The sequence below is a fragment of the Phyllobates terribilis genome, unplaced genomic scaffold (genome assembly GCF_046119375.1).
Source record: "Phyllobates terribilis strain yellow unplaced genomic scaffold, ASM4611937v1 Scaffold_3__8_contigs__length_932513732, whole genome shotgun sequence".
NCBI classification, from domain to species: domain Eukaryota; kingdom Metazoa; phylum Chordata; class Amphibia; order Anura; family Dendrobatidae; genus Phyllobates; species Phyllobates terribilis.
This window is the reverse complement of record NW_027362763.1, coordinates 859,087,556-859,101,799: the sequence shown is the minus strand read 5'-3', so window position 1 is coordinate 859,101,799 and position 14,244 is coordinate 859,087,556. Positions and strand designations below refer to the sequence as shown.

The window sequence follows — 14,244 nt, the reverse complement described above, 5'->3', positions numbered from 1 at the left end:
CTCTGCCGTGTAATCATTTTTTAAATCACTCTGTTAGGCCGGTTTCACACGTCCGTATATTTCTGGGACCGGAAAAAACGATACCGGAGATATCCGTGTCCCGTGTGTCCGTGTGTGGCACATGTGTGGCAACCGTGTGCCGCCCGTGTACCGCATCAGGAGCGCACGTACCGGTGCCTGGGAAACAGTTAACGCTGTTCCCAAGCGCCGGTTGCTGAATGCTACCCTCATCATGGTTCCTGCTGGAGCTGCGATCAGCACCAACAGGGACAATGATAAGGGTAGTAGTAGTCTGCTCCCACAGTGTCCACCTGTAAAAATAAGAATAAAATAATAAAATCCATATACTCACCTATCCGGAGATGTCCCCTGCTATAATCCTCTGATGCCGAGGAGAACAAGCCATTCCAGCGAGCGGGCCCCGGAGCTGAGCTCAGCAGCGGTGTCCTGTCATTCACTGAGTGCAGCTCAGGAGCGACTCATTCTCCCTGGCTCCTCGGCGTCAGTGGTCAGAGGATTACAGCGGGGGACATCTCTGGACAGGTGGATTTTATTATTTTGTTCTTATTTTTACACAGGTACACTGCGGGACCAGACACTACTATCCTTGTTATTGTCCCTGCTGGTGCTGATCGCAGCGCCGGCAGGGAACCATGATGAGGGCAGCGTTCAGCACCTGGCGCTTGGAAACAGCGCTAACTGTAGCACTAATTCCCAGTTGCTGGTACGTGTCACTCGGATGACACACAGATGTCATCCATGTGGGACATTGTGTGCAAAAAAATGGACTTGTCTCCGTGTAGATTTGAATGGGTCTGCGTGTGTCAGTGTCTCCAGCACGTGTGGAAACTGTCACCACTCATAGTGGAAGCACGGACGTGTGAAAGAGCCCTTAGAATGTTTTCTGATTGCCCACAGCACGGACCACCCACCACAGGCTGCACTGAACTGTCCTGCATGACACTCTTATCTATGGTCCTCAGTGTAGGAGGAAACACTGCCAGGTCCTATGACTTCCGCTCCCGCTGATGACGGAAGCCTGGCAGGAGGAGGACGCTGCCTAGTGTAGTGTCGCCTGCGCCACAGACTTCAGGTGGGCCGTGCTGCGGATTATCAGCAAGTATCACAGTAATTTATAGAAATGATTACACTGCCGTCTGCCGAGCCCTGCACTATAACCATTTTCTTGTGAAAGTGGAGGCTACTATTTATATCACTATTGTACCTTGGTAATAGATATATTGAGAATTGCTAAAATCTGATTTTTTTTTTACTTCAGACATTCATCAGCACATACTCCTGAGGACAATGCCACTTTGATTTTTGGTGGATTTTAATTTATTCTTTTCTTTCTAGAACACATAAACCTGACCCAATAATTAGGAAGAAGCCAATGCTGAAGAGCAGTAGCCACGGACTAAGTAGCCACACTGGTCACAGAACAGGCATCATGCATCAATCTCTGCATTCTCGGTCCATTACTGACCCCTACTGGCGTTTCTTATTATTGCACACTGGATTAGTAACTTTCCCAAAGTAAAGATGGCTTCCGGCCACGTAGCTGAAATAGTCACGTGACTGGACTCTAACGTGACGCTCTCCCTCTGCCCAACCAATGAATGAGAAGCCGGTCTCCATGCCAACATGTTCCGCCCCCGGTCAGTGGCTCTTCCGGCCCCGGGTTCCTAAACATGGTGAGTGTTGTGCATTCTGGTATGTAGATGGGATGTCGGGAGCTGATGCGGGCGAGTGTCGGCGTGTCGCGATATAAAGTAGTAGTAGTTTTGTAGCAGTGACCGTTCCTTGTCCTCAGACCCAGACTGGTAGTCGGCGTGCAGGTGTTTCATGGCATGGACTTCCCCTTTAACTTCATCCTGGTTGTCAGTGACATTTAAAGAGCACCTTATTGTGACAGATCCCACCCCCCCCTCTCCCCCACCACCACTGGTGATGTCCTTGAGTGTCCTTATGGTTTTAAGGAGTTCTCTGGCCTGGGCATATATTGGAGGGCTATAGTCCACCAGAGCTCGCTCCAGCACATAACGGGGTCCGTGTTATGAGTGGGGGGTGTATTATTTACTAGCTCATCCTCTTTAATACACTATGGTGTATGATCATGTACTGCTTTGCGTGTCAGGAGCTCTGTACAGAACCACAGCCTCATCTCACATCTCTGCCCAAAATCCCATCATGTATCTGAGTGGGGGTCAGTGTACCATTACAGATTACCCCAAGCAAAAAGTATCCTCCCCCCGCGGCACTCCTCACAACATTCCTGAGTGTAAGGGGTTTTGTGGCCACAGTCCTAGTCCCACTTGTCCTTGTCCTAAGAATGCCGCTGTAAAGGGCCCTCCTGTAACAACGAGTTACCACCTATCCATAGTCGAAGATCAGTGGGCAGCCGAGCGCTGGGGCCTGCGCCGATCAGCCGAGCGCTGGGGCCTGCGCCGATCAGCCGAGCGCTGCAGTCCCATACAGAATAAATGGAGCGGTGTTGGTGTGCACTGCTGCTCCATCCTGTCAGGAATAAACGTTCCCCTTCTGGCGATCGGTGCCAATCCCAGCCGTTAGACCCTCGCGGATCAAAAAGTTATCACCTATCCTTGTTTTTACCGGAGAATTCCCTTTAATGGCGAAACATCAGGGGGCTGTGTTGAATCCGTTTTTTAGTGATCGCCTCTCTAGAGCACAGTGATGAGACTGAGCTGCAGTAACTCTGCCGATCTGCTATTTGTAGGGTTAGATGGTGAAGGTCGCAGGGAGATGGAGAACGCGGCCGTGCCATGTTCGTCGAAAGTCTTTTGAATGACCTAAAGTTATAGCATATGTACTCCTATCACTGGCAGACACAGACAGAAAAGGGCCCCTGTGCAAGAACAGTATACGGGCCCTTGGCAGTCTAATAGCTCCTCATTCTGCACAATTCCACCAGCTTTGGAGGTGTTAGTGGCCCCCTTATCTCTTTGGCCCTTGTGCTGCCGCACAGGTTGCACCATTGGTTTGTCCGCCCCTGACTACTATAGGTATAATGTCCCTTCAGTTAGATGATGGGTTCATATTTCCCCCGTGGTCTGTTTTGCTGCAGGTTATTCCGGAATTTCTAGCAGAGACCTGATGACACTATTTCAGTAAATTGCAGCAATATTGCGTTAGGAAATGATCACATGTTACAGAGGACCTGCCATAAATATGTATTTTTCTAACCTGCTGTTCTCCTGAATCTGTTGTTATTTGGATTGTATTCCTGCGACCCTCTGTTCCTGATATAGTAAAGGGGGGTGTGATTTTAAAGGGAACCTGTCATCAGGTTCATGTCGCCTGAACCACAAGCAGCTGGAATCGCCTGGCTGGGGTATTGCGGCCCACTATGTTTTACTCTGTAACTTTCCCGCTTTTCAGAGAAAACAAAGTTTGAAGAGTCGGCCGAGGACCGTAGGGAGAGAGCCTAGTCCATCACATTGCCATATCAGGGCTTTTTTTTTGCCATGTGAGTTGTAGTTTTAAATTACACCATTCATTTTCTTATACAACATGGAAAAAAAAGAATCAAGTGGGATAAAATGGTGAAAAAAATGCAATTCTGCGATGCTTCTTTGGGTTTTGTTTTTACCCCATTCATTCTGTGGTAAAAATCACCTGGAATCATCATTCTGCAGGTCACAATTTTCCAAGACCTGTAACATTTATTCCTTTTCTATGGATGGGGCTTTTTTTTTTTTCGTGGCGAGCTGATGGCTTTATTGATACCAATGATAGATACAAACGTCATTTTGATCGTTTTTTTTTGTGTTTTTTTAATAAGCTGAATTCTGCCGATTTGATTTTCTTTTTCGTTACAGCCTTAACGGGGAATTAGTTTTAGATTTTGATAGACTGGACTTTTACACATGCTTATTTTTTTATTACTATATTTTAATGAGGTGGAAAAGGGTTTGATTCAAATGCTTATATTTTAATGCTTTGAGGGGGTTTTATACATTTAAAAAAAAAAACACCTTTTTTTCTTAAGTTAATTTTTCAGTCTTTTTTTATTATTATTATGAGCTTCAAAGGAGTACCAAGATGGCAGGGGGTCTTTCAGCAGGCTCCAAGCTGCCATGGTAACACATAGGTACCCCACAATCGCGGCGTATGAGGCTCATTGGAGCCAATGTGCTTGAGCACCTGCGACCGTGACATTTAATTGCCGCTGTCAGTGACTGAGGGCAGTGTTTAATAGTTAAAAGCCGCGTTCGATGCTCAGGTCCGGCCGCTCCGCAGATGTAGAGACACCCGCACAGTTATGTCATATTGCATTAAACACTTAAAGAAGATGCCCGTAGAAAGGAGTTGAGGACCACGCCCTCTTGGCTAATAAGACTAGATTTACATACAGGGAAGAGGGTCATATCTCCAGAACGAGAGGTGTAGGAACAACAGAAAAACAACTCCAGATTTGAGAGAACAGCTGCAATTGGACCAGATGAAACCAGTAAATATCTATGACAAATGACCGGTCCTCTTAAATATTTCTTTTGCATTGTGTATTATTTTTTAGAATCTTGGGCAAATTAGTCCATGATACCAAATGCTGGCACCTAGTAGGATTTTGAAGGAATAGCTTGATGTGCCATTCTCTGCCTCCTGTCCTGCCGTCAGGGGTGGAAGCTGCAGGTGTATGATGTGAAGTGAGTATCCTGCACGATGCCTGTTTTAATTAATGGAGACCTGGCACGATATTCGCTGGATGTTGGCATCTGTACCATCCCATACGCAGCTGCCCCTCATGATCAGATCGGGCTGTGCCTGCAGAGACACTTCTAGAGCCATGGTTTGTGTCAGATGGCAGGAGTTCATAGTATGTGGTCCCGGCTGGGGACCATAGGCAGGGAACAAACTAGCACGGCACTGTCCCCGGCCGGCTCTTCCCAGCCCTGCTGCACCCGAATGACAGGTCTCATCATATGGACACACAACTGAGAGACCTGTCAATCACTTGCTGAGGCGCTGGGAAGAGCCGGCCAGGGGTGGCGTTGGATTAGTCTCTGCTCTCTCTACCTGCTGGATCTTTAAAGAATATTTTCTCTGAAACGCCGCAGTGCACATGTGAATAGTATATTTTGCTGCAATTTTTGCTTCCCGCTGTTTCGGCATAATGAATCCCCTGACAGGTTCTTCGTAAAGAGAACCTGTCGCCAGGTCTAAAGTGGCCAATATTTGCTCTTATTTTATTAATTCCTGTTGGTCCCTTAAAGGGGTATTCTCATCTCCACGATCCTATCCCAATATGTAGTAGGTATAATAATATTAGCAAATACCTCCAATTAGAAATGTAGTATAGTTTTTCTGATTCGTTATCTTTATCCTCATGTGCAGGCATTGCAGGACCTTAGGCATCCATGTTTACGACAACTGATACAGTTAGCTAGTTGCTAGTGGTGGTAACCATGGATGCCTAAGGTCCTACAATGCCTGCACATGAGGAAAGAGACATAGTGAATCAGAAGAACTATACTACATTTCTCATTGGAGGTATTTGCTAATATTGTTATTATTACACCTACTACATATTGGGATAGGATCTTGGAGATGGGGATACCTCTTTAAGTATTCCATGTTTTTTTTTCTCTTTAATCCGTATTATAGGCCTTTTATAGTTTTTGGTAATTTTTGTGGTCTTTACCAAGGCGGCGTGGCTCACAGTGTTCTCTGGGGTCATGTCTTGGGCTGCTCTGCTGGGGGTTTTCTGAAGTACATACAGCCGCCTTGTTTGTATATCTTAGCACAGTAAGAAGACACTGAAATGCCTTTTTTTTTCATTTAAGGGGACCATACATCTTTTCCGGAAGACACAGCGATCACTTTTGGGCAAATTAACGCAAGAATTTCGACTAGTGACATCTGACCGTAGGGTAAGTAGCTACTAATGGCGCATTTGTATGGGCTGATAATTGGCTAATGAGGCACAAGAAAACCCAATTCCATTTTTTAAAAGCCCATGTAGATATGCTGCCGGCCGATCAGCATTTTGCTTGTTCACCATCTGGTCGGTTAGGGCAACATAAAAATCACTTTTGTCAGATGTAAACGGGGAATGTGCTGAGGACGCATGATGCTGTGTGGGGACACAACAATCCTATTAACTGTCCCCATGCGTTTTTGTTGGCATGTGTGATCAAGGCCCTACACCAGGGCAGATCAACTTATATATAGTCAATCGGAGATGGATTATGGACAGGATCCTCCTTTTGAGCACTGTCCATTTGGAGGACCTGGCATAAAAACACCAGCATTTACAGAATTTATGCACAACTGTGTGTTACACAAAAATTGTGCAACAGATTTATGCCAGATTTTGGTGCATAGTGATGAATGGGCCCAAAATGTTATTTTATACTCCTAGCTATGGTCACACATTCCAGATTTTGTTTTGGTGCTATGATGTGAGAGTCGCTCCCAGTATAATGGACCATTACATAATGACTGGCATGTAAAACCTACAGAGCCCACCGCAGAGGAGATGGATGGGCTTCTCTTCTGGCTATAAAAACTTTTAACCTGGTCGTCTTTTATTAAAAATAAGTTGTCCTTGTGAGGCGTCATTTAATGTCTTGATTTTCCCATTAAAGGCAACAGAGTAGACAAGTCAACTTCACTTTATATGCAATGAAAGTAAAAGGTATACTGACATACAGGTGCATCTCACAAAATTAGAATATCATCAAAAAGTTAATTAATTTCAGTTCTTCAATACAAAAAGTAAAACTCATATATTATATAGAGTCATTACACACAGAGTGATCTATTTCAAGTGTTTATTTCTGTTAATGTTGATGATTATGGCTTACAGTCAATGAAAACACAAAAGTCATTATCTCAGTAAATTAGAATACTTTATAACAACAGTTTGAAAAATGTTTTTAAAATCCAAAATGTATGTTAGGTAAATGCACTCAATACTTGGTCCGGGCTCCTTTTGCATCAATTACTGCATCAATGCGGCGTGGCATGGAGGCGATCAGCCTGTGCCACTGCTGAGGTGTTATGGAAGCACAGGTTGCTTTGATAGCAGCCTTCAGCTCATCTACATTGTTGGGTCTGGTGTCTCTCATATTCCTCTTGACAATACCCCATAGATTCTCTATGGGGTTAAGGTCAGGCGAGTTTGCTGCCAATCAAGCACAGTGATACTGTTGTTTGTAAACCAGGTATTGGTACTTTTGGCAGTGTGGACAGGTGCCAAGTCCTGCTGGAGAATGAAATCTCCATCTCCAAAAAGCTTGTCGGCAGAGGGAAGAATGAAGTGCTCTAACATTTCCTGGTAGACGGCTGCGCTGACTTTGATCTTGATAAAGCACAGTGGACCTACACCAGCAGATGACATGGCTCCCCAAACCATCACGGATTGTGGAGACTTCACACTAGACCTCAAGCAGCTTGGATTGTGGCCTCTCCACTCTTCCTCCAGACTCTGGGACCTTGATTTCCAAATGAAATGCAAAATTTACTTTGCATTTACATAGTGTGTCAGTGACTGCCTTCTGGACATCTGTTAAGTCAGCAGTCTTCCCCATGACTGTGGAGCCTACTGAAACAGACTAAGGGGTCTTTTTAAATGCTTAGGAAGCCTTTGCAGGTGTTTTTTGTTAGTTATTCTAATTTACTGAGATAATGACTTGTGTTTTCATTGGCTGTAAGCCATAATCATCAACATTAACAGAAATAAACATTTGAAATAGATCACACTGTTTGTAATGACTCTATATAATATATGAGTTTCACTTTTTGTATTGAAGAACTGAAATAAATTAACTTTTTGATGATATTCTAATTTTGTGAGATGCACATGTATATCACCCAAGCATATGCCAAAAGTGCACACTTTTTCTATAGGTTGGGCCCATCATGCATTGAGGTCATATTTTTGTGTGGATCTGATTTTTGCACAAAGCCTATTCCTCAGTTGCTATGGTTAGTCTTCCATTGTAGTTTTCACATTGGCCATTAGATGGCACAACAGGCTCCACTTTGCTGCACAGAAAAACTTAATATCATATCTGGTAGCAGGAGGGATAATGACTGGATGAGTTGTGGCTTATTATAATTATGGTTTGCTTATATAGCGCCATCATATTCTGCAGCACTTTAGATACATCATCGCTGTCCCCATTGGGGCTCACAATATAAATTCCCTATCAGTATGTCTCTGGAGTGTGGCAGTAATGGGAGTCGTCAGGGTAACCCATCGACGCAAGAACAGTCAGTGAGCGAGCGATATTGATCCATACTAGTGATGAGCGAGCGATATTGATCCATACTAGTGATGAGCGAGCGATATTGATCCAGACTAGTGATGAGCGAGCGATATTGATCCATACTAGTGATGAGCGAGCGATATTGATCCAGACTAGTGATGAGCGAGCGATATTGATCCATACTAGTGATGAGCGAGCGATATTGACCCATACTAGTGATGAGCGAGCGATATTGATCCATACTAGTGATGAGCGAGCGATATTGATCCATACTAGTGATGAGCGAGCGATATTGATCCATACTAGTGATGAGCGAGCGATATTGATCCATACTAGTGATGAGCGAGCGATATTGATCCAGACTAGTGATGAGCGAGCGATATTGATCCAGACTAGTGATGAGCGAGCGATATTGACCCAGACTAGTGATGAGCGAGCGATATTGACCCATACTAGTGATGAGCGAGCGATATTGATCCATACTAGTGATGAGCGAGCGATATTGATCCATACTAGTGATGAGCGAGCGATATTGACCCATACTAGTGATGAGCGAGCGATATTGACCCATACTAGTGATGAGCGAGCGATATTGACCCATACTAGTGATGAGCGAGCGATATTGACCCATACTAGTGATGAGCGAGCGATATTGACCCATACTAGTGATGAGCGAGCGATATTGACCCATACTAGTGATGAGCGAGCGATATTGACCCATACTAGTGATGAGCGAGCGATATTGACCCATACTAGTGATGAGCGAGCGATATTGACCCATACTAGTGATGAGCGAGCGATATTGATCCATACTAGTGATGAGCGAGCGATATTGATCCATACTAGTGATGAGCGAGCGATATTGATCCATACTAGTGATGAGCGAGCGATATTGACCCATACTAGTGATGAGCGAGCGATATTGTTCCATACTGAATGAATGACTCTTGATTTCTGTTTGCAGTCATGGAAGATCTTGCTGTTTGGTGCCATTAATGTGCTTTGCACAGGCTTCTTGCTGACGTGGTGCAGCTCTACAAACAGTATGGGTACGTAGTTACATGGAGACGATACTGATGTCTGAATCTGCATGTTCTCCCACCCCATGCTACCTCCTACTCAGGAGCCAAGTGCCATCAATCATTATCCCCCAGAGAAGAGTCCGCTGGGTGGCTCCATCCTTCTCCTCCTCTCCAAGCGATACTTGAGTGACAGGTCTCTCCCTGTATGGGAACGGGGTCAGACCTGTCAGTCAAGCCGGGCTGGACGTAAAAAAGCCTTCTCGGAGCCACCCTGTGGACTCCTCTCCTTTTTCCACGTTTTAGTATTTTCCAGAATGGAAAAACCTGTCTAATCTAATAAAGTGCCATTTCTGAATGTCATCCTGCCAGTTTTTTAGGCAGCATAAATACTGTGGGTACGTCCCCTTTAAATGCTTATTTTTGCATAATCCTAAAAAGTTGATTTTAGGGAAGCATGACTTTACCAGCAGTGTGACGTGTTGTCTTTCTTTTTCAGCTTTAACCGCTTACACCTACCTTACAATTTTTGACCTCTTCAGGTAAGCTTGTGATGAGCTATAACTTTATGGTTATTAGGTAATTTGACATATGGCAAAAAAATAAAAAACTGTCCCCGGCTGGTATTTGGAATAGTGAGTTATCTGTGCTGAATGTCCTCTCCGCTTTTCATTCTTCTAGGATGCCGGATCCATGTGATTTCCATATATGAATATTACTTACACATCACATTAAAGGACAAATCCGTCCTCTTCTTCCATCTGTCCAGCAATGTCCTTAATGGCGACTGTTTCCTCTCTGTACTGACTACTTTCCGTTAACCCTTACACTATATTCTGTCTTTATTTTTGCAGTTTAATAACGTGTTTGATAAGCTATTGGGTAATGATGAAAAAACAAAGTCCAACATATTCTTTTGGGTATGTACTGCTTGTGTGTTACTTGCGTATTATTCTGGGTCCAAATCCAGCTTAGAAATGTGATTATTATTTTTTTTAGCTGTTTAATATGAAATTTTGTTCAGTGGCTATTTCTTTGTTTTATTGCTCAGTCCCGGACCAACAATAGGATGGGTCATCATTATGAGATCGCCTGGGATTTTCCCCTTTCAGAAAATCCCAGCCCCTGGGTGCAGTTTGTTATAAAAAAAACAAACTGTGCTTTGCTTATCCTCCCCAGGTCCAGTCCCACCACTGCCCCTGGCGTCTGGTCGATCACTGAGCTTAGCGCATATACACACAGCGCCCAAGTTTAAGAGCTTTGCGATGTGATGTCATTAGCAGGCATCGGGAGCGGTGGCGGAGACTCAGCTCTGGACTTTAGGAGGGTGAGTAAATGAGATATATATATATATATATATATATATATATATATATATATATATATATAGTCCAACACCTGAGCCGCCACAATAATAATGTCCAGTGGTCATGGCTTGAGCGCACGTGGATGAGATGAGACCCCCGTGGGCCGGTGATGGCTGTAGGGCCTAGCCATCTAACATATCTGAATAGAGATTGAATGTGGGAAAAAGTTTTAAATAATTTCCGCTTTGCTTATTGCGAGGTCTTAGCCCCCCAAGTACAATGTCAATGATTTTCATGAGCACTTAATGTGTATCTTGTACTGCGACATGAATGTTCTGCCTCTTCCACATGTCCCTCCTGTGATAAGACGTCTGCTGGTCAGAAAAACCTTTATTAATCTACTGAAATCCAGTAGACCGTAACAAGGGCGTAAACTACCCAAAAAAAACTGGAGATCCCATTTGTTATTAATAATAATAATAATAATAATAAATTAGTAAATTGAAGTGTGTTCTATGTTTTTTAAATATTTTCTGTTTTTCTGTTTGTAGATTTGAAAGGTTTGAAGTGTTATCAGTATTCGCGTCCACAGTTCTGGCGCAGCTGGGAGCGCTCTTCATACTGAAGGAGAGGTATCTGCCCCAAATGTCCCAATGTCAACGCTCAGTCCGGGCCCCAGCAACATTACATCACATGATAAATGATAATAAATGCTGTGGCTTATTAATTTAGCAAAAAGTTTCATCTTCATGTTAATAGAAATAATGATGATCGTTTTGGTCACTCTGAGCCGCTCTTCGCTCTGTTGTGGTTTTATTGTGCACATTATCTGCTCCAAAATAAGACAAATATTCTTGGGGTTTTGGGGCATAAAAGCATTTCCATAGATTTTTCTGGCTTACACAGTACCACAATTATATTCATTGTACGTCATAACAGTGTGCATTTTACAAATACCCAGCGCATGGTAAAGAAGTTATCACCTATCCACAGGATAACTGTTGGATCGATGTGACCCGCAGTGATCGGCAGAGAGGAGCTTTTAACCCCGTTACATTGTAGCGGCACTGCAATTGTTCAGTCTGCCCTCCATTCATTTCCAGTGTGGCTGTTGAGAGTTGTGCTCTGCTTTTTCTGCCAGCCTTATAGAGAATGAATGAATGGATTGGCAGTCGGGCATCTCACCTGCTGTGCCATGTTGTAATGCAGGGGTGGGGAATCCTTCAGTGGCCACACAAATCGCGCACTAACTCTGCTCACAAAGTACGTCCTGACGCTGGCACTGGTGCGAGGACATAATCTTTCATTGCACGCGCCTCAGGGTTCAGCAGTGAAGACTGTGCACGCTCACAGAGCAAGAAGAAAGTAATAGACTGACGGCCATCAAAATACAGCTGCCGGCCCAAGGACTGTAATACCCGGGAATCTGCCCGGGGGCCGGATGAAAGGTCATCAAGGGCCATAAATGGCCTGCAGGCCTGAGATTCCCCACCTCTGTTGTATCGGATAAAAATAACTTGATTGTTGGCAGATCAGATATCACCTATCTCACGGATAGGTGATAACTTGTCTTAACTGGACAATCCCTCTAAGGGAATCTCATTGTTTGCTGGCATCAGGAAACCCTTCAAGTTTTGTGACAAATCTGCGTAGAAAAAAAAAATGTGACAAAACTGCAACGTGTGCACAGACCCTTAATCTGTATTTGACCGCGCAGAAAATATAGCTGATAATCTTTGAAGAACAGGGACACACAGTCCCTAAAATCAGTATGAACGTAAATATGGAGGTGGAAGCACAAACCAACCATATTTCCATAGACTTGCGTGAGTACAGCTGGTCATACTCTGCAGATGTATATTGGTAGATCCCATGTGTCACGACCTGTCTACAATCTAATGTGCCGCGTCACGAAGAAGCCGATATTAGATTATCCAGCCTGATTTTTCGCTCCATTGTGGGATAAGCAGCACAGAATTTATCCGGCAGCAGCATCTCTTTTGTTTTTTTGGGGGGAGAGGAGAACGTGTGGTGACGGCTGCCTCGTGTATAGATGGCTTACCTCCTATTCCTGCTATATTCTCACTCACAGGCACAATGATTAGTGCATAAATCAAGAATCATCCGCCATTGTTTAATAGATTTTTTTTTTTCAGTGCTGAAAGATTTTTGGAGCAACCAGAGATCCACACGTAAGTGATCTTTCTTCTTTGCTGTCTCACATTGGTATCGCTGTAGCGTATTGCTTATACTGTATTGTTTCTCTGTTCTTCAGGGGCCGTCTACTTGTGGGAACATTTGTGGCCCTATTTTTCAATCTCTTCACTATGCTTTCAGTTAGGAATAAACCGTTTGTGTATGTGTCAGAAGGTAAGTTATATTACTACGTCTGAGCGGCTCTGAACTTCTGGGGTCAAAGAGGGAGGTTGTGCTGCAGTCTTCAGTCGTATGGGCTCGGGAGTAGAGATGAAGCCCCCTACCCCATTGACTTTCGTGTGCGTGTGGTCAGTCTTCTGGATCTACAGTAATCTAGGTTTATAAAGGAAATACAACAGTGATTCCTGCCTATATCAGGGGGCTGCGCTCATCAGTGCTGCAGTACAATGCTCCATGCAGTACGGTATTTTGGCGTTGGTCTCCCCTAGAAGAAAGCTTTTAGGGGGGAATACCTCATTAATACGGCATCTGATATACTATGGTGATTTTTTTAATGTTGGACCTTTGTGTGCCCCTATGATGGCACTGAACGTCTCGGATGCATGAGGTTGTAGAGAATTTTAGGTGCTCACTCTGTTCAGACACCCTTGAATACAATGTGTCCTTTATATTATATTGTATTATCAATGGTCCTGGTTGCAAATAAATAAGCCAGAATAGTCATCATTTTTCAGATGACTGATACATTTTAGTAAAATGCCATATAAAGTCTAGAGGTCTCATTAATCTTCTGTTGGAGCAATTTTAAACAATTTCTTAAACTTTTGGTATTTCCTATGTCTTCATATTTCATACAGTGTGCCTCGTTGTGTATATCATGCATGTATGCACTCAGTTATGTGGTAGAATAAGGAACCCAACAGTTTTCTTTCCACCAGGTCAGTATTGTATGTTACAGGTATTTGCTTTCTTTATCTTACAGCTGCTAGTACGAGCTGGCTTCAAGAACATGTAGCAGACCTGAGCCGGAGGTACAGTGCTTATAACTACAGTCCTGCCATATCCGGCACGGGTGCATATAGTCAGTCTGTGTCTGCGCAAATGCCCTTGTGTGAAGATATGGGTGTGCATGATCCAGAAACCGTCTTAAAGGGAACCTGTCACCAGGATTTTCCCATATAAAGGAGTTGCCCAGTCTTAATCTAAGAGTCTGCTCTGTGACTACAGACTTGTGAATCCTGCGCGCCGTGAGGATATGCTTACTCCGGGCCACATTCCGACTAGACTGTTTCTGGACTCGCACAATACACTTGCATTGAGTGAGGCCACGCCCATCTAGTCGGAATGTGGCCAGGAGTATGCATATCACATACTTGCAGTCACATGACCAACCACTACCAGCATCGGAGAATCCTCATAGCGCCCAGTGGATGTGATGCGAGGAGCAGACTTGTTGCTTAGGACTAGACAACCCCTTTACAGAAGCCCTCCCATTAACTTTTTTCCCCCCTAAACTTGTGTGTGTGT

General features: G+C 44.1%; 1 protein-coding gene across 1 annotated transcript in view; it reads left to right on the top strand.

Moving 5' to 3' along the window:
- Nucleotides 1-1,574: 1,574 nt before the first annotated feature.
- SLC30A6 (solute carrier family 30 member 6) overlaps nucleotides 1,575-14,244 on the top strand; it is a 29,633-nt gene continuing 16,963 nt past the window's right edge. The window contains exons 1-9 of the mRNA XM_073672565.1: nucleotides 1,575-1,694; nucleotides 5,805-5,891; nucleotides 9,199-9,283; nucleotides 9,753-9,795; nucleotides 10,108-10,173; nucleotides 11,112-11,192; nucleotides 12,717-12,752; nucleotides 12,836-12,930; nucleotides 13,700-13,748. Of these exons, the coding sequence (XP_073528666.1) occupies nucleotides 1,620-1,694; nucleotides 5,805-5,891; nucleotides 9,199-9,283; nucleotides 9,753-9,795; nucleotides 10,108-10,173; nucleotides 11,112-11,192; nucleotides 12,717-12,752; nucleotides 12,836-12,930; nucleotides 13,700-13,748 (617 nt within the window). The 5' untranslated portion in view covers nucleotides 1,575-1,619. The remainder of the gene's footprint in view (nucleotides 1,695-5,804; nucleotides 5,892-9,198; nucleotides 9,284-9,752; nucleotides 9,796-10,107; nucleotides 10,174-11,111; nucleotides 11,193-12,716; nucleotides 12,753-12,835; nucleotides 12,931-13,699; nucleotides 13,749-14,244) is intronic.